The sequence below is a fragment of the Neolamprologus multifasciatus genome, chromosome 9, assembly GCF_963576455.1.
Source record: "Neolamprologus multifasciatus chromosome 9, fNeoMul1.2, whole genome shotgun sequence".
Taxonomy (NCBI): domain Eukaryota; kingdom Metazoa; phylum Chordata; class Actinopteri; order Cichliformes; family Cichlidae; genus Neolamprologus; species Neolamprologus multifasciatus.
This window is the reverse complement of record NC_140447.1, coordinates 28,635,122-28,654,852: the sequence shown is the minus strand read 5'-3', so window position 1 is coordinate 28,654,852 and position 19,731 is coordinate 28,635,122. Positions and strand designations below refer to the sequence as shown.

The 19,731-nt window shown below is 44.3% G+C and overlaps 1 protein-coding gene across 1 annotated transcript; it reads right to left on the bottom strand.

The window, feature by feature from the left end:
• Positions 1-12,449: 12,449 nt before the first annotated feature.
• On the bottom strand, positions 12,450-19,651 carry LOC146511737 (uncharacterized). Its single transcript, XM_085172331.1, has 2 exons — positions 19,429-19,651; positions 12,450-19,230 (listed from the first exon to the last, which is right to left on the bottom strand). Exon 2 carries the CDS (start codon positions 18,408-18,410, stop codon positions 12,450-12,452), a length of 5,961 nt encoding a protein of 1,986 aa, XP_085028457.1. The 5' UTR covers positions 18,411-19,230; positions 19,429-19,651.
• Between the last annotated feature and the right edge of the window lie 80 nt (positions 19,652-19,731).

Sequence of the window (19,731 nt, the reverse complement as noted above, 5' to 3'; positions counted from 1 at the left end):
TACATTTTGAGAGAAACCAATTGAGTCTAACAACAGATTAAATGCCATGTTGAGGCTGTCATTTTTAGCATCTACATGGATGTTAAAATCACCCACAATAATTATTTTATCTGAGCTCAGAACTAAATTAGATATAAAGTCTGAGAAATCAGACAGAAACTCTGTGTAAGGCCCAGGTGGACAATAGATGATAACAAGTAAGACTGGTTTCTGAGTTTCACAGCTGGGGTGGACAATGCTAAGCATCAGGCTTTCAAATGAATTAAAAGTCTGTCTTGGTCTTTCATTAATTAATAGACTGGTGTGAAAAATTGCTGCCACACCACCCCCTCGACCTGTGCTTCGAGATTTCTGGTAGTTAGAATGACTTGGGGGTGTTGATTCATTTAAACTAACATAATCATCCTGCTGCAACCAGGTTTCTGTAAGGCAGAGTAAATCAATTTGTTGATCAATTATTAAGTCATGTACTAACAGAGACTTGGAGGAGAGAGACCTAATATTTAATAATCCACATTTCACTGTTTTACTCTTTGGTTCAGATGTGGATACTGTATTGTTCTTTCTTTGTGATTGTTTAAGTTGTTTGTTGCTGGTTTTTAGTTTGTTTTTTGTCTTTTTGGAAGCAGACACAGTCTCTATGGAGATGGGTTTTTGGGGGGGTAGCAGGAGGAGAGAAGCTGCAGAGAGGCGTGTAAGACTGCAACTCTGCTTCCTGGTCCCAACTCTGGATAGTCATGTTTTGAGGGGTTTAATAAATTTGTCGATATTTCTAGAAATGAGAGCTGCTCCATCCAAAGTGGGATGGATGCCATCTCTCCTAACAAGACCAGGTTTCCTCCAGAAGGTTTGCCAATTATCTATGAAGCCCACATCGTTTCTGGGACACCACTCAGACAGCCAGCAATTTAAGGAGAACATGCGGCTAAACATGGTACTCCTGGTCTGATTGGGGAGGGGACCAGAGAAAACTACAGAGTCCGACATTGTTTTGGCAAAGTTACACACCGATTCAATATTGATTTTAGTGACCTCCGATTGGCGTAACCGGGTGTCATTACTGCAGACGTGAATTATGATTTTATTGAATTTACGTTTACCCTTAGCCAGCAGTTTTAAATTTCCTTCAATGTCGCCTGCTCTGGCCCCTGGAAGACAATTGACTATGGTTGCCGGTGTCTCTAGCTTCACATGTCTGAGAACAGAGTCACCAATTACCAGAGTTTGACCCCCGGCAGTAATCCTGCTCGAACGACACAGATTATCGAACAAAACTTTCAGTGCACTGTGAAAGTAACAAAATAAAAAGGCCTTGTTAAGTCATTACACATGCTCCTCATCTCAGGAGGGTAAATCATACCATTAGCATGATTTACCATCATACTAATTGGCAGGCTCAACTTCACAACAAAAGAAAAATCATCAGCTAGATTAACTCCAAACCAACCATCAGCTGCACAACACACAACATAAGCCTAATGTCTTATTAGCTATGAGTTTAATCCCCAGGTCTGTGCTCTTCACTCATTTAGGCCACACACCCATTTTATTCAGTTTTTCTTTTTCCCCGTCATCACAAAACATGTGACATGTTGTCATGCACTTCACAAAAGAAGTTTGTTCTGACGTATTCAGAGTTGTGTATCTAGGTACAGGATTCACTCGCACACCAAAACAGGAAACTCAGTGTTTTAGAGCCTCCACTCAACACACAACAAACTCCAACACATCCCATTCACTTGTGCTAAAATTCAATTACCTTTCATTAATCTAAGAACGATCAACTAATTTGCATATCAGCTATTAACCCACTGAGTTGACAGGACAACAGAAATGCATGTTCTATCACCAAAATAGAATTTCCCTCATACAGTAAATTACTTGTGCTGCATCAATCAAGCAGGAAGCATCTCCCAATTTACTATATTAACAACTAAATTTATTGTCTGATCACTGGTTGGTCAAACCAGAATCTTTTTTCCCACAAAAGTTAAACTGTTGTCCTGCAACCTGGAGAGTCAATTTTTTGCATTGGATAAATTCAGCATTTGATAACAAGTGTCTGTTAAATTCACGCTATTTTAACACTAATGAGAGATAACAAGCTGATTTTCATTACATGTGTGTTTGTGTTATTAGGCAGGTTTAATCAATGTCTGTGGAGCTGCATCTCCAGCAGGGCATGTTCTTAAAGCTGCCTTTCCTACACATTTCTCTGCTGTTATTTGATCATTTTGTAACTGATGTGCTATGGGTCCACTGGTCTTTGCATCACACTAAGTGACTTGGACAAGATGGTAAACAGACTCACATGCTTAAGATGCTGTCTAATCTTCATGAGTTAATGCATGTTCTGCTTGTGTGTGTGATTTTGTATATGTATCTTTTTGCAGTGTTTCAGTCTCCTTTACAATTTTCCAATTTAAGCAGTCAGTTTTCTTTTCCCCAAGTTTGCTAACCCAATTTTGATTTCCCACATTAAAGAACAGCACTCCTCTGTGTTCTACTTACTCTCACTCTGTTGTCCTCTCCCACTTCAACAGTCCAATAGCCGGCAGTTGTCCTTCAGCTTTGTCCTGTGTTCCACTGTCTCTTCTTGCCATTTTACTCCAAAAGTGGCAAATGTCAAACTCCAACAGTCTCCTCAGTTCTCCTCAAATGTTCTTGTCACATGCACAGTGAAGTTGCAGCTTGTTGGAAACACAGTGCCATTCATCCAATCAGTCAGGATGATGGTTTTGCTTTTCTTCTCCAATGCTGTTTGTCCACACTGCTGCTGCTTGCTGGGTCTCTGCTCAGGACTTTGCTGCTGTCTCTTTATCTGCCATGTTATTGCTCTTTGGAGCTGCATTCCTTGTCTTCAGGGAGGAGTGAGAGCTCGCTTGTGAGGTTGAGGGACACATGGAGCTGTAAATAAGTCAGCTTATTCAAAACTATACTCTATACTACACTCAAACTTGGCCTGAACGTTTCCAATGATGTTAAACTATAACTTTCTTCCGACCGCTGCATGTGGAAAATTGATTCAGGTCTGCTTTTCACCTGAAAGTGACAAACTAAGACACTTTCATTGTTATCATCCCTGCTTAATCAACACACATCTCTCTCTCTCTGTTTTTGTGAACTGTCCTTTCTTAAAAGCAGAAAATGAGATTGTTCTTGGCTGATCAACACAAAACCTTTTTCCTATGATTATTTTTCATCTACAATGTAAATTTTGTCTCTTTTTTACTCCTTTTTTTCCCTTTACAATAGCTGGTGACCTGCAGAATCACCGCTCTCACAATCAGAGGCAATTACTTTTACACAGCGCACAAAAACACTGTGACGTCAGACACATTCACAATTTTTTCATCTGCGTAAATAAATCATATGGCCCATGGCATGTGCCATGGTGATCCATAAGTATGATTACAAGTTTATTTATTTTTCAACCCAACAAAACAAATAAACAAAAACATGATGCTGATGCTATGAACACTCTACACACATGAGTCAAGATGCAGGAAAACTGCTCACGGAAACTCTGCACACTCCAGTTATCACAGTTATCATAGTTCTGTTTCCCTCTCTTTGAGGAGTTCTCAGCCAGCTCTCGATCTGATAATGTGTAGCTTGCTCATCAGCTCAGAAGAGACCGCAACGCAACCTCACACAGTGGTTGCGTGCTTTGCCCACAGTGGCAAAGACTTGCACTTTCATATTCAATTCAGCTTCTCCATCATGTAGTTTTCAGCCGCTTCATACAGGGTTCAGCATATTAGTTGTTTTCACAGGTGTGCTCTCTATCTCAACAATGGCTCATAATAAGACGACAGTCTTTCAAACAGGTCAAATGCCTCTATGCACATCATATATTTACCTATTTTACTTCAGCTCATATGTCATTGTACTGAATTTGAGCAACCCTAAGCTTAATGCAGATTATTTTTAACAATTGACACAGACGTACACAAACAACACAAATAGGCCTGTTAATTTCTCCCAGCCTGCGTGAACCCGCATGGCCGTTGAGCTCCTGGACTCGCGTGTACCCGCGCAGTCACTGAGATGCACCTGCCTGCGTGAAACCGCACAGCATAGGCGTCGCTCTCTTTTGTTTATAAGCCTGCGATTAACCGCACGGCTCAGGTCCGCGTGAAACCCGCGCAACCGTGCTCGCGTGTACCCGCGCAGCTAAGGAGCTGTCGCTCTCTTTCCCTTATAAACCTGCAATTAACCGCACGGCTCAGGTCCGCGTGAAACCCGCTCAACCGTGCTCGCGTGAACCCGCGCAGCTACAGCGCTCTTCTTTGTACAGTACTTACTTGGTGTTGCTCTTGCATTATTCTCGAATCCCGTCAATCATCATCCAGCGAGGAGAAAAAACAGACAGCTAATCCACCGGCCCGATGACAAATTCTCACGTCTCGGGACTTTACTACAGGAACTTCTATACGTCCTGGCTGACGTCTTTCGGCGTGTCTCTTTTAGCCCCTCGGTGAATGTCAATTCTAGGTATCCGGCTCCGAAGGACCAATTAATGTTGGGTCTGTCTAGCACAGGCCCACCACTGGAATGAGACAATTTAAAAACACAGCAAAAGCATTGAACACCAAGTAGGCAAAGTTCTTCGTGTTACTCATGCATGAGGGAGACCTGCCTGGAGCCAAGTGTCGTTCCACCACTTGATCTCCGTCAGACTCTCAGCCAGGTTCCCCATAGCACTCCTTTTATTGTGGTAACATGAATATGCATAGGGTCATTAACATATAACATCTTACATAGGTATACATGTGAACAAAGGATTGTGTGTGTGTGTGTGTGTGTGTAGGTGTGTGTGTGTGTGTGTGTGTGTGTGTGTGTGTGTGTGTGTGTGTGTGTGTGTGTGTGTGTGTGTGTGTGTGACCCCATAAAGACTTCCCTAAACCTGGACAACATAACTTAACATAACTCTTCCAAAATTATTAGACACTCAAGCAATGGCACTGGATTCACCACTGACACCAGGTGAACCCCAGGAAGCCCTAATAAGTATGCCCAATAAGGCATACTTATAAGGCTCCAGGTCCAGACGGCTTTCCTGCAGAATTCTACAAAGAATTCTGGACAATTCTAGCACCAGTTTTCTACAGAACGTTGTTGGAAATCAAAGAAAAGGGCAGACTTCAATCAAATATGAATTCTGCAAACATTAATCTCCTGCTAAAACCAAGCAAAGACCCTGTATATCCCTCAAGCTATCGTCCAATATCCCTTATAAACGTAGACCTTAAAATAATCTGCAAAGCTCTCTCAAAGAGACTGGAGAAAATAACCCCCCTCTTAATTCATCCTGACCAAACTGGTTTCATAAAAGGTAGGCACTCATCAACAAATACACATAGATTACTTAATTTGATAGACTACTCATACAGTAAAAACCTTGAAACTACAATATTTTCTTTAGATGCAGAAAAAGCATTTGACAGCGTTAGCTGGAAATGTCTATTTGCAACTTTACACAAATTTGGTTTTGGATCCTCTTCATTAACTGGTTAAAAATATTATATAATTCCCCAACAGCTTGTGTCAGAACAAATGATCAGACATCCTCCAGCTTCTGTCTCCTGAGGGGCACCGGGCAGGGATGCCCATTCCCCCCTTCACTGTTTGCAATTTTTATTGAACCACTAGCAGCAGCAATTAGACAGAATTCAGTAATTAAGGGCATAAAATGCAAGAACGTGGAACATAAAATCAGCCTTTATGCGGATGATGTGTTACTCTTTCTCCAAAATTCACAAACCAATATCTCTGGGGTGATTGAATTGATAAACTCTTTTGCAAGAATATCAGATTACTCAATTAACTGGTCAAAATCTACGGTCCTTCCGATTAATTGCTCCTTCCATAATTCCTCTTCCACACCACTGCAATCGGGAAATATAAAATATTTAGGTATTAATGTTTCTCCCAAGCTTGCAGATCTAACTAAATTAAACCATATCCCACTTTTAAAGAAAGTAGAAGGTCATCTGGCTAGGTGGAAATGTCTACCCATATCACTCATGGGAAGGGTTGCCACTATAAAAATGATAGTATTACCAAAAATAAATTATTTATTCTCAATGATCCCAACTAAACCGCCACAAGAGGTCTCTTTTTTTCCTCTTGTACTTTTTCCCATTGTAATGTCCATTTCAGTGGTTTTTTCTGTATCAACCGTTCTCTGACTTGTATCCCCATGTGATGTCTGCGTTGTGTGTGTAAGGTCGGGGGGCGGGTTCATTCCACTGCAGGGCAACCTACTGTACCTCTGCATGTGGCGAATAAAATTTGAACTTGAACTTGAACTTGAAGATTGGTTCAGATCTCTAGATTAATGTATGTCCAAATTCCTTTGGAAAAATAAACCCCCACGCATAAGCTTAAAAACACTACAAAAGACCAAGGATAAAGGAGGATTAGAACTACCTAACTTTCAGCACTACTTCTTAGCCAACAGGCTTCAGTTTATCTCAGGATGGCTAAAACATACCCTCTTAGATGAAACTTGGCTACATGTAGAACAAGCACTTGGCAATAATTTAGAGATTTCAGATCTACCATTTATCAGCTCAAACATCCAACGACATGAATGCTTCAAAAGCATCAGCATCAGCTCTTCTCTGACAGCATGGTGGGAGCTTCTAAAATTGACGGAGTCTTCATTAATCCCATGCAAACGTACACCTATCTGGAACAACCCTGACATATTACAAAACAATAATATGATAAACTTTTCAGATTGGAGTGGTAAAGGAATCAAATATTTAGAACATATACTAGAAGGAACAGCATTTATTTCATTTGACAGACTAGTTACACAATATGGGATCAACAAGAAAAGATTTTTAGAATATCAACAAATTAAATCCATAGTAAAAAAGAAATTTAAACCGGGTCAAGTTGAACTACAAACACCACCAAGTGTGGTTCAATTTCTTACTCTTGAAACCCCCAAATTACTATCCAAAATATACAGAATGCTTTCTAAAACAGATGAATCAATATCACTTCCTGTTGCAAAATGGGAAGCGGATTTATCAGTTAACTTAGACCAAAACCTCTGGTCTCAGATTTGCTTAAAAACCTTTCATCTAATTAGAAATCCCAGTCTTCAATTAAGTCAATACAAAATACTACATAGAGTGCACTATACAGGTCATCGGATGTTCAAGATGGGCTTTACGTCTACCAACAACTGCTCACACTGTCAAACCAAAACACTGGACAATTGTATCCACGCTCTTTGCTTCTGTCCACTGGTTAAGAAGTTTTGGTGCGAGATATGTGAAGATTTATCAAAGTGTCTGAAATGTAACATTCCAACTTCCCCTTTAGTGTGTTTGTTGGGCAGTTTAGATAATGTCACTACAGATAAGAATATAGCCCATATGGTTTTCATTGCCCTATGCATAGCCAAGAAAACAGTCCTCATGACCTGGAAAAATAAAAATAATCTTAATTCTAACCAATATAGAAATTATCTATTAGATTACATTAGTCTTGATACAGCCTCTGCCACCACATCAGATCAATCGCTCTGGGCTCCTCTGATCAGCTCCATCACCTAGTGGGGGTGGGGGGGTCAATATTTTGGTCTCGCCTTCACTGTTGTGATTGGTGTGGGGTAGGGTCAGGCTTAGGGTGTCAGGGGGTTCCCCGGGAGCATCTTCCTTGGGGGGCTCAACCCGGGGTAGCGGTCATGGCCAATTAGGGGCTCTGTTGGCTCTTGGGTGACGGTTTCCTCGTGGCTACGTGCAGCAGGGCTAGGGGAGGGTCTGTGCTGACAGACGTGGGTTACTGACCTGGTAGCCTGGCTGCCCCTGGGTGGGTCCGGGACGGGCGTGAGGTTCTGGGGGCGCTCCGGCTCTGGCCTGGGGCCCTGGCCGGGCCTCGGGGGCCTGGGTCCTGGTTGGTGTGTTGCCGGGGTTGTGGGCGGGTGGGTGTATGGGGGCCCACCCCTGGCGCAGGGTGCCGCCGGTGCGTTGAGCCACCTGGGGGGCTCTTCAACTGGTGGGGGGGGGGGGTTGTTACATCTTGCAGGCGCTTTCCTCTCTCAGGAACTCTCTCTGCAAGAGGGGGAGATACAGGAGAGGTGGAGGAAGATCTCAGCCTGGGCGTCTATTGTCTTATGTAGTCTGGAAGATGAGTGGATGATGGGGTGGGTGCAGTTTTCTCTGTGGTGGGGTTGGGTGGACTGCCCCGGGCTCTGTGGGGCCAGGCGGCGCCGCTGCACTGGGCCCCGGTTCGGATGGGCCTGGGCCCCCCTTCCCTGGCGGGTCGCGGAGTATGGGGGTGCCTACTGGGGTCAGCGGGGGAGCTGGCCCCAGGGAGAGGTCACTTGCCCCTCCCTTCCTTCCCTCCCCATCTCCAGCTGCCTCCCTCTTCCCGCTCCACCACAACCACCCACACATGCAGGGCCTTGGAGTAGGGGTGTGTCACCAGGGTGCAGAGGAGGTAACCCCCGTCCCCCACCCCCCCCACCCCCCGTCCCCTTCTGGCTGCCTCTGCCTCAATTTTATCCCACAACTTAGACATTCACATTACTCACACTCTCATTACACATACATATAGGATCTTGGGGGTGGGCACGCTACACGGAATCCCAATTACCATCAGGGTGTACACCTCACCCCTGGCGTCGTTGCCCACCTCTCAATTTTAAATACACGTAGACATTGAGGGCTAGCAGGAGGGACTATGTGCTTACCTGCTGCTCTCTGGCAGGTAGCTCCATGCCCTCCTGGGTTTTAAATGCACCTTAGAACACACATACATCAACACTACAATGAGCGGGTGGAGGGAGGTTAGGAGTCTTCTCTCACCCTCGTTCTCTGCGGCCTGCTGGAGCAGGGGGGCTAGGAGGAGGAGTTGGCCGTCCGACTGGGGTCCGGAATGTGGGGCCTCCCTGCTGCTGCGGAGTTGGGGCGGTCTGCTTCTCCCCACCGCAGGGAAAAGGGTAACACAACCTGGGTCTGGGTGCAGTTCCCCCCTCCCCCCGGGGCAAGGGTACCTAGACCCGGTTCGTAGAGTACGCTTGGGGAGTGTGATTGTGTGTACAGCGTCTCTTTATGTCTGTCTCCACGTTGGTTGAGTGTGGAGTAAGTACACATGAGAGCATGAGGGTGGGAATGGATGTTTGTATCTGTGTGTGCCTGTATGTCTGTGTCCATATGTCAGGTTGGATATCAGACGCCACCTCTCTGAGGACATCTCAGGCCCTCCAAGGTTTGGAGGCCTATCTCCCCCCACCACTTCCCCTGCCGGGGGCGGACTCCCTCAGACATCGGTGCGTTGGTGGTTCTTTGTGTCCGGGGGTGGGCGTCCGGGTACACACCGGCTCACTCCTTGGCGGCTGCTTATCGGGGCCTGGAGCCTGGGGCTCGCTTGGGCCACTTCGGAGGTGGGGTGTCCCCGGCCTCTCGGCCTGGGGCTCGGTCACTCAGGCACAGCTGGCTGCCGGCGGAGCTCACGGGCACATCACTGCAACCCCCCCTGGCTTCTGCTCCGTGGCTGCTGAGTGACCCCTCATCTGGGACTCTCCTCAGCTCTTTCTGGGATAGTGGCGCAGCTGCCCCTCTGTTGGTCTTCCTTGGTCTCTTGTGTTCTGGGGGCCTCTGGATGTCTGGAGTTTTGATCTCCTCCATACCTGCTTCATGCCCTGGAGGACGGGGCAGTGGCCCCCCACACCCTCTAGCAGATCATTACATGAAGGAACCTTTTAAGAAAACAAGCGCGTCCATGCTCACAGGTGTACACACGGGTGATCACACACACAAACTACACCCTTTTTGGCTCCTACCTCAAAGCACACTGTGCTCTCGATCTTACGTGCTGCACAATAATGTTTAATATTTAGTATTTACTGTCATATTCCCATATATCATTGTGATGTTGTTTATTGTATTACTGTCGTTTTCTTCTGCTTGTTTTCTTTTTTCTTTCTCAACAGGTGATCCAGGTGATCGATATATGTATTTTTTTTTTCTGCTTATTCTGTTGGTTTTTGTTTTTTGCCCTTCTCCCCCGTCCCTCTTCTCAACTGTTTTTCTTTCCCTCTTTCTTTCTCCCTTTTCTTTCCCCCAGTCAAGTCTGTCCCGTATTCAGCAAGTGAAAATGCGTTAACAAGAATATGACATGCATCAGTTACAGTAAATGGTCAATTAAAAAGCTAAAGACAGACAAAGAAGTTCCTCTTTCTATCACATTCTTCCATACATGGCAATTAGTTTCAAGCCCAGATGGTCCCTGTGGGCTTGTCCTCTTCTTGACTCGTCTTCTGTCATCTGTTTCTAAGCAAACTCAATTGCAGTTAGAAGCTAAAGGAATTTCAGGCCTTCGGCCTGGCCTATTTTAAGTCATGTGTGTGTAAGCGTGTATGCAGTTTTAACCTCCTGTTGCTCCAAGTCACCTACAATAGATTGCCTGGACATTCGCGCCAAACAAAGCTTGAGACCTTCGATTGACTGAGCAGAATACACTTCTTAATAAGCACCAGATGCAATGGTGGCTTTATTTTGCTTTCTAATGTTAATCTTATTACAGGCGCAATAAAATAAAAACCTTTAAGATTATCTGACTAGTAACGGATTGTATTTATATTTATAGTGCCGGGTGGAGGCATGCTACACCAACGCTTGTAATGAAAAGAAGGACTTTCTATTGCTTGTAGAGAGCCATTTCTTTTTACAATAGCGGATGTATTTTACTTTCTTATATTAACCTACAGGCTGCCCACTCGTCTCCTCGTATGTGTAAAAAAAAAAAAATCCCTTAGTGAAAAAAGCACCGCTCACATATTCAGAACTCTATTCCAAATAATTTTATTAAAACACCTCGATGAGGTATTTTGGTTTGGTGCAGCCACTCCTTATCAGACCAAAAGTAAAGAGTTTTTCTTCATTTTTTGAGCTACTTTTACAACGGGTTTTCTCATTAACAGAAAATAGAATCCTTAAAAGAAAACTGTCTTATTTTGCACACACCGCGGGTCAAGAAGGCGTCAAAAAACCCTCTAATCAATATTAGTATTTCTTAATGCTTGTAACCTAGCAAAGAATTTCATGCAGGTCTCAACTCCTAGTACGTGTAAAATAACCCTTAGTAGAAAAAAAAAAGCACCGCGCACATATTCAGAACTCAGAACTAAATAATTTTATTAAAACACCCCAATGAGGTATTTTGGTTTTGTGCAGCCACTCATACCAAAGTAAAGAGTTTTTCTTCATTTTTATAGCTACTTTTACAACAGGTTTTCCCATTAACAGAAAATAAATAGAAAATAGACAGAAACCCTAAAAGAAAATGGCCTTGTTTTACGCACATCAAGGAGTCAGACGACCGTCGGTTCAATCCCGGTCAATGCTTCCTCCGTCGGGTACCATAAATGTATGAGGAAAAAAAACCCAGAGAATTTATTTTTGTAAGAGTGAGAAAGAGAGGGAGAGAGCGAGCGAATTGATCGAACTTTTCTACAAAACGTTATACCACTCCGGGTCAAGAGGGGCGATATAGCACGGACCGGTCAGAGACTACGCCGGATGGAAACATAACCGGAAGCATCCCAGGGACTTTCACTTTGACCTGCATCCTGGAATGATCTGATATCCTCGTGTCGGTGTTGTTCCCACATCATCATAATAAATGTTGTTCCAGGTTCAACATTGCCAGTGACTACCTGAGTCAGTCTCCCTGATCCAGCTGAGTCAGCAGTGGGAAAAATCTGCTTTTCACAGGAACTTGGTAACAGCAATAAGAGAATACGTAGTTTATTCCAAGAAGATATCATTGTAGCATTCCAGCCAGACTTTATTCAGACGATGCACTCAATGATCATTACGGATGGACCATGGTGGGGTATTCCAACCCATTTATTTACAAATTACCATAGACACATCGTAAGAGCTGTAATCATGACATAAAACAAAATAAACATTCACTTGATAGATTGATTCACGTTTCCGTTATGCTAATTAATTCACAGAAAAGGCATAGGAGGTGCTAGCATCAGCCTGCTAGATCACTCATAAACTTATTAACAATCAAATAATACATTTACAAATTGTCCGAAATGTAAATAACAAGTACAACAAACAAACATACCTGTTCGCCTTCCAGCTAGAAGCTAATTTAAAGATGGATGGAAAACGGTAACTTTTTCATTAACCGTTTCTATGGCAAGCAGTAGCAGTACGATCTTCCCGGAAGTTGCCCGTTCCGAATTTCAAAATAAGAGTCGAATCTATATTATACGGTATAATTCGTTCAGGGATTTAACTGTTTGAAAAATATCAATAAGATAAATAATCTGGGTCATTTACACTCCCACCAAATCATTAGTGTAACAAACATCATAACTCCATAACCATAGGAAGAGAGAACACAAATGATTTCACAATACAAATAATGACCAAACAACAGAAGCATAGTATGCAAGGAATGAACTAGTCATTTTCCAACAATAAGACTAGTTTTTGAACTGGCCGTTCGAGCACTGACCGCTTAGTAAGATGCTCACCATTTTTGCCAAGTTTCCTGTCACCTAGACAGAGCTTCACTCTCCTAACCAGTCCATCTCTGTCCATTGTAGTCTCTACGACTCTTCCCAACCTCCATTCATTTCTGGGCAAGTCTTCATCCTTCATTATGACTATATCCCCGATCTGCAGGTTTCTCTTTGGGGTGTGCCAGCGTTGTCTAAAGGCAATGTTGGCCAAGTACTCTTTCCGCCAACGGCTCCAGAACTGCTCGGCCAAATATTGTATGTGGCGCCATCTCTTTCTCGCATACATATCTTCCCTTATGAACTTGCCGGGGGGAGGAAGGGCCATGGTAGATTTCAGGGTAAGTAAGTGGTTTGGTGTCAGTGGCTCAAGACTGTTGGGATCATGTAGGTTTTCAATAGTGAGAGGACGACTATTAACTATCGTCATTGCTTCATAGAAGAATGCTCGGAGGGAAGCATCAGGTAGGTTTCCAGGTGAGAGTCCAAGGGTCGCGTTGAGAACATTCCTGACTGTTCTAATTTGACGCTCCCACACTCCACCAGCATGACTTGAACCAGGAGCATTTAGGATGAAGTCACACTGCTTCTTAGAAAGGAAGTTCGTCAGTTTATCACCATCTAATTCCGTGAGGGCTACCTGCAGTTCATTCTTGGCTCCTAGGAAGTTACTGCCTTGGTCAGATTTGATCTGGCGCACGGCTCCACGTATAGCAATGAAGCAGCGCAGTCCAATTATGAATGAGTCTGTAGATAGGTCCTCCAGCATTTCAATATGGATGGCTCTAGAGGAGAAGCAGGTGAAAAGGAGACCATATCGTTTTCGCACACTACGTCCTTGCTTGCTATAGAAGGGTCCAAAGCAATCCATTCCACAGTAGGTAAAGGGTGGAGATGGATTTACTCGCTCTGGAGGGAGATCGGCCATTTTCTGTTCTTCTGTCCGTCTCCGAAGCTTCCGACAAACTACACATCGGCGAAGATAAGATGCAACCGTCCTACCAATTCCTGGTATCCAGTAACCTCTTGTCCTAATTGCACTGAGAGTCATCCCCTTGCCTTGATGCTTGACTTCTTCATGACAGTATGCTATGATCATTCTTGTAACATGATGTTCCTTTGGAATGATGGTAGGGTGTTTGACTGAGAGAGGAAGGTTTGAATCACAGAGTCGACCTCCCACCTTAATCACACCATTGTTGTCCAAGAAGGGGTTGAGGTGATGTAGCTTGTTATGAGGTGGCAGCTGACAACCTTTCCTCAATAGCCGCACTTCCTCCGAGTATGTTTGTCTCTGCAGATCTTTGATGATGAGGCGCTCTGCTTCTTCTCTTTCCTGCACTGTAGAGAGGCCAATTGACCTATCCTTGTTGATCCTTCGAAGAATGCGAGCCACTGCACAGATGGCGCGAGTCCAGGACGAGAACTTTGTCAGCCGATAAGTAAGAGAATCTTGTTCTACAGTTTCCGTGTTTAGAGTCCGTGTTTCCTTAACTTCTGGATCTCCGACTGACAGTTCCGGAGCCACCTCTTCTGAGAGGTCAACTCCCTTTTCCCATAGAAATGCAGGGCCGTTAAACCAGTTCGATGATATTAGCTCATTGACAAAACAACCTCTAGAAGCACGATCCGCAGGATTCTGGTTGGTAGGGACGTATCTCCATTGCCTTTGATTCGTGTAGAGATGTATCTTCTGGATACGGTTGGCTACAAATGTGTGAAAACGTCGAGCCTCGTTATTGATGTATCCTAGTACCACCTTGGAATCGGTCCAAAAATGCTCTTCAATGTCCGCATATCCAAGTTCTTCCTTCAAAACATTGCTGGTTTTCACAGAGATGACTGCAGCCGTCAACTCTAATCTTGGGATCGTGGTGACCTTTGTTGGGGCGACGCGAGATTTGGCCATGACTAGTGCACAGTGGATGTCTCCTTCTTCATTGCTAAGCCTCAGATATGAACACTGTCCATAGCCAGTAGTGCTTGCGTCGGAGAAGTGATGTAACTCACGTTTGATAACCTTTCCGAAATCTGCCGGGGCGTAACTTCGGGGTATATTTATCCTCTCCAAGTTGTTGAGGTCGTTTTTCCATTTCTCCCACCGTGGGCGAAGTTCGTTGGTTAGAGGGTCGTCCCAACCTGTTCCATGGCAGCACATCTGCTGCAGCACTTCCTTTCCAATGAGCAAAAAAGGGGCTATGAGACCCAAGGGATCGTACAGGGATGCAACAATGGACAATATGCCTCGACGCGTTGCAGGCTGTTCCTTAAGGTTGGTGCTGATCTTCAGGCAGTCTGATTCAACGTGCCATTGGATACCCAACGCTCTCTCTGAAGGTAAGTTATCAAAGGCAAGGTTGAGGTCTTTAATGTCTGATGCACGTTCAGTTGCTGGTATGCTTTCCAGGACAGCTTTGTCGTTGGACACAAACTTGTGGAGCCTGAGACCACCCAGGGCACAAAGTCTTCTGGCTTCTTCTGCTAACTTGATAGCCTTCTCTGAGCTGTCTGTACTTGTGACTCCATCGTCGACATAGAAATCTCTCAGAATGAACTGAGAGCCTAATGGGTATTGGTCTTTATTTCCTGTAGCCAAATGCTTCAATCCGTAGTTCGCACAACCAGGTGATGAGGCTGCGCCAAAGATATGCACCCTCATACGGTATTCTTGGGGTTGTGCACCGAGATCTCCTTTCTTCCACCAAAGGAAGCGCAGGTAATCCTGGTCCGACTTCCTCACATGAAATTGATGAAACATTTTCTCTATGTCGCACATCAATGCAGTGGAGTGCAACCGGAAGCGAAGAAGTACGCCGTTGAGATTGTTCATCAGGTCAGGACCAGTGAGCAGATGATCATTCAGACTGGTTCCCTGGTACTTGGCAGAGCAGTCGAACACCACGCGCAGTTTGTCTGGCTTCTTGTCGTGGAATACACCGTGATGAGGTATGTACCATTTTTCGCCCTCTTTCCCATCATCGTGGACTTCCTCTGCATCACCCTTTTCTATGACCTCCTCCATGAACTTGACATACTGTTCTTTGTACCCTTCATCCTTTAACAGCTTCCTCTTTAGATGGCTCAGACGCATGACTGCAAGCTGTTTGTTGTCAGGTAAGGTAGGTCTCTCCTTAAAGGGTAACGGCATCTCATAGTGACCTAGACTGTTCTTTTTGATGCGGTTCTTGAGTTTGTCCAGGAACAGGATGTCCTCCTGAGACACTGGTTTGCCGTCTTCCTTAGCATCCTTAAAGTCAGACTCTAGAATGCGAATGGCATCTGCCGGGGTGACTGGCGGGAGCTCCCTGACTGCAACTCGGAAGCACTGTCTCGCCGTACTTGAAGTGTCGGGGCATGTCGACGCACCACCAACTATGCTCCATCCTAAGTCGGTACGAATTGCGTAAGGCTCATCGTCTCCTCCCGTTATGACGTCTCTTGGTGCCATTGCTCGTGCACAGTTATAGCCTATCAATAAACCAACCTCACAGTCCTGTAGAGGTGGAATCTCTTCTATGACCTTGGAGAGATGATTCCATCTTTTAGCTGTCTCGCTTGTTGGGATATGGGCTCTGTTTACCGGTATGCAATCCTTGGTATAAGCAGGAGGAAGGTTGATGAGGAGGGAAGAGCGATAACCCCGAACACAAAGCCCTGAGACTCTTTGGCTCTTTACAATCACGTCACGTCCGATCATAGTAGTTAACTTCAGCTTAACTGGACAGGAATCTGCCTTTAGTACATCACTCAGTTCCTGGTCAACAAATGTTGTGTCGCTTTGTGTGTCCAGCAGGGCGTAAACCAGTTTCTCAGTTCCTGCATCCTTTTTTGACACCCACACAGGCACAATCATTGATGTGTTAGTTGGCTGTCCAGTAATCACTGACATTGAAGTTGCAGCAGCCTCCGTTTGGCCGGCGTTGCTCAGGATAGTGGTTTCCTGTGGCAGGACCCTTTCCTTCTTTACATAGTTGTCATCGTGTAAACAAGTGGGATGTTTACCCTTGCACGTGTTGCATGAGTGTCGATGTCGACAGTCTTTTGCACTATGTCCAGGTTTGGTGCAGCCATAGCAGAGCTTATGTTCTCTGACAAAATCTCGGCGCTCCTCCAGAGTTTTAGCAATAAACTTGGGACATCCATGTAGTCTGTGTTGATTATTTTGACAGAAGGCACAAGGAGGCCTTTCCTTTCCTTTAACTGTCTTGAGCCTCTCGGTGTCAGCCTCAGTCTGTGTGTTTAGAACGCTTGCCTTGTTCCTCTTAGGATCTCTGCTGCCTTGTTTTGCAGTGCTCGACTCAGAGCTGCGGAGGGCATAAGCTGAGGTGATCGGATTGCAAGCGATCTCTGCCTCTGTCGCCACGAATGCGGTGAAGTCCTTAAAACTAGGGAATTCCTTATTGCCCTTTAAGGCTTCAGTAACCTTCCTGTTCCAGTGAGATGCTATCCACTCTGGTAGTTTGAGGATTAGCTTCTTATTCTCTTCACAGTCGTTCAGTATTTCAAGGCTCTTCACATGTGTCATTGCATCTTGACAAGCATTTAAGAAATCTGAGAAGTCTCTTAATCCTTCTGCATCTCTTGGTTGGATCTTTGGCCAATCTGTGAGCTTATCTCTGAAGGCTTTCTGTATAATAAAGGTTTGGCCATATCTGTTATCCAGTTTGTTCCACGCATCCTTATAAGCGTCGCTGTCATTTCTATAGAAAGTTCCTTCCAATGTTTTACGAGCTGGGCCACCTACATACTTCCTCAAGTAATAAAGTTTGTCTGCTGGGGAGATGGCCTTTTTGTCAATAAGTGACATGAATGAAGTTTTCCACTCAATGAACTGAATGGGGTCCCCACTAAATACAGATGGCTCTGGAACTGGAAGTCTATTTAGAGCCATACTGTCTTGTAGGGCTTGGGCAAGGGATGACACGTTTAGGTCGGGTGGCGATGCTGTGATGGTGGGAGTTGGAGGGCTGATAGCAGGGGGAACATGATGATTTCCCACTGAACTATTAGAGGAATGGAGACTGCCTTCCTGCGAGGCTACCTGGCTGTAGACTTGCAGTTTGGCCCGAGCAGCCCTCAAATTCTTTTCTGCTTGAAGGCGTTCAAGTCTGCGCTTTTCTACTTCCATTTTTCTCTGCTGTTCCTCTATCTTCTCCATTTGTCTCTCTTCTTCCAGCAACCCTTCAAATTCGACTTCCTTAGCAGCCAGCTCTGCTGCGGCATCCGCCTGTTTGAGTGTTAGAGAAGTGCTTTTGTGACTACGGATTGACTTTGTCACTCTAGATGCAGTGGATCCATAGATGGAGCGTGCATAGCTGTTCTTAAGCAGCTCCCTGAGACGGCAATGTACTTGTTCTGCATCATAATCACCATCGAGGTCTGACATTCTCTCGTAGGTAACTTTCATAATTTCGGCTGTAACTGCCTCACAACTGTCAACGTGACGTCTTAATTCTGGAGAAGGTGTAATGTGACTTCGTATTTCAAGGTAAGTATTTAACACAGTTTCTTTCTCTTTCTCCAAAGCATCCATCAAAGATGCCAGCTCGCCTTTACTAATGTCTGACTTGAGCTGCTCTCTTGACTCTCGGGCTCGAATCTTCCATCTTTCGTATGTTAAGATGAACTTTCTTTCCCTTTTTCTTGCTTCCTCCTGTTGCATTTCGAGCGCCTTTGGAGTTGGGATTTTTGTTCGAGTGGAGCGTCGGAGGCTTTCTTTAAGCTCGCCTTGAAAGTTGTTCAACGTTTCTTCTCTGTGTTGAATTTCCTTCTCCAAAAGTTCTATTTCCGTAGTTTCTGATGTGTCTTCAAGAGACGCCTTAAGCCTTTCGATTTTATTCTGCAGGTCAACTATCTGATGTTCTAGTTCTGTTTGTGAGGAGGGATTCTCCATTTCCTTCATGTTTATGTTATTTACTTATCTAATTTGCAGGCTTTAGTTAATTTGCTGCTTGTGGTTACTATAACTTACAGGCTGCGTTAACAGAAGGGAGAAGAATCTTTGCACTTTAAACCAAGTTGAAATAGAAGCAGATAACCAACACAACATTGAGAAGAAATGTATAAAATAATGAATGCAACCTGCTAGCTGTTGCAAACTGATGTGGTAAAGTAAACCTCTTATGCTAAACACAAATCAATACACCATTAAGACTGTACAGTTACAAATGGAACTAAATGCCCCCTCTTTCACCCCCTTTTGGGTCAGTAGAAAGAATGATAAATATACAGTAGTGGTGGTAAATACCAATAAACAAAATTACTTCACTTGTTATTACTTCATGTCCGTTGTGTCTTAATGCAGCAGATGTCCACAGTAGTTGATGACCTTCTCTCTCCCTTTAACCACCACTGATGAGAATGAATGTCCGTTCCTTGTCGATTAGAATGAAATGTTCCATACCTTTTCTGACCGTCACATCAAACCATTAAGCCAGCTGCATGATGATTATAAAGTCTCTGTCGAGAAGACCCATAGAATGGTGCTGAGCTGCTCCGTGAAATGTCTTGTCAATCCCAGACGAATAGCAACACAGCTCCGTGACTCGTCCTCGTGGTTCCGTGGTGCAGAGTGGCAGCAGGATGATGCGGGGGATCAGCTCTTACTGTAGCATTCCAGCCAGACTTTATTCAGACGATGCACTCAATGATCATTACGGATGGACCATGGTGGGGTATTCCAACCCATTTATTTACAAATTACCATAGACACATCGTAAGAGCTGTAATCATGACATAAAACAAAATAAACATTCACTTGATAGATTGATTCACGTTTCCGTTATGCTAATTAATTCACAGAAAAGGCATAGGAGGTGCTAGCATCAGCCTGCTAGATCACTCATAAACTTATTAACAATCAAATAATACATTTACAAATTGTCCGAAATGTAAATAACAAGTACAACAAACAAACATACCTGTTCGCCTTCCAGCTAGAAGCTAATTTAAAGATGGATGGAAAACGGTAACTTTTTCATTAACCGTTTCTATGGCAAGCAGTAGCAGTACGATCTTCCCGGAAGTTGCCCGTTCCGAATTTCAAAATAAGAGTCGAATCTATATTATACGGTATAATTCGTTCAGGGATTTAACTGTTTGAAAAATATCAATAAGATAAATAATCTGGGTCATTTACAATCATGTCTCTCCCATATATATAATATCTTACTGGAAACGACATGTTCCAGATATCACCTGGAAGACAGTCTGGATGATCCCAT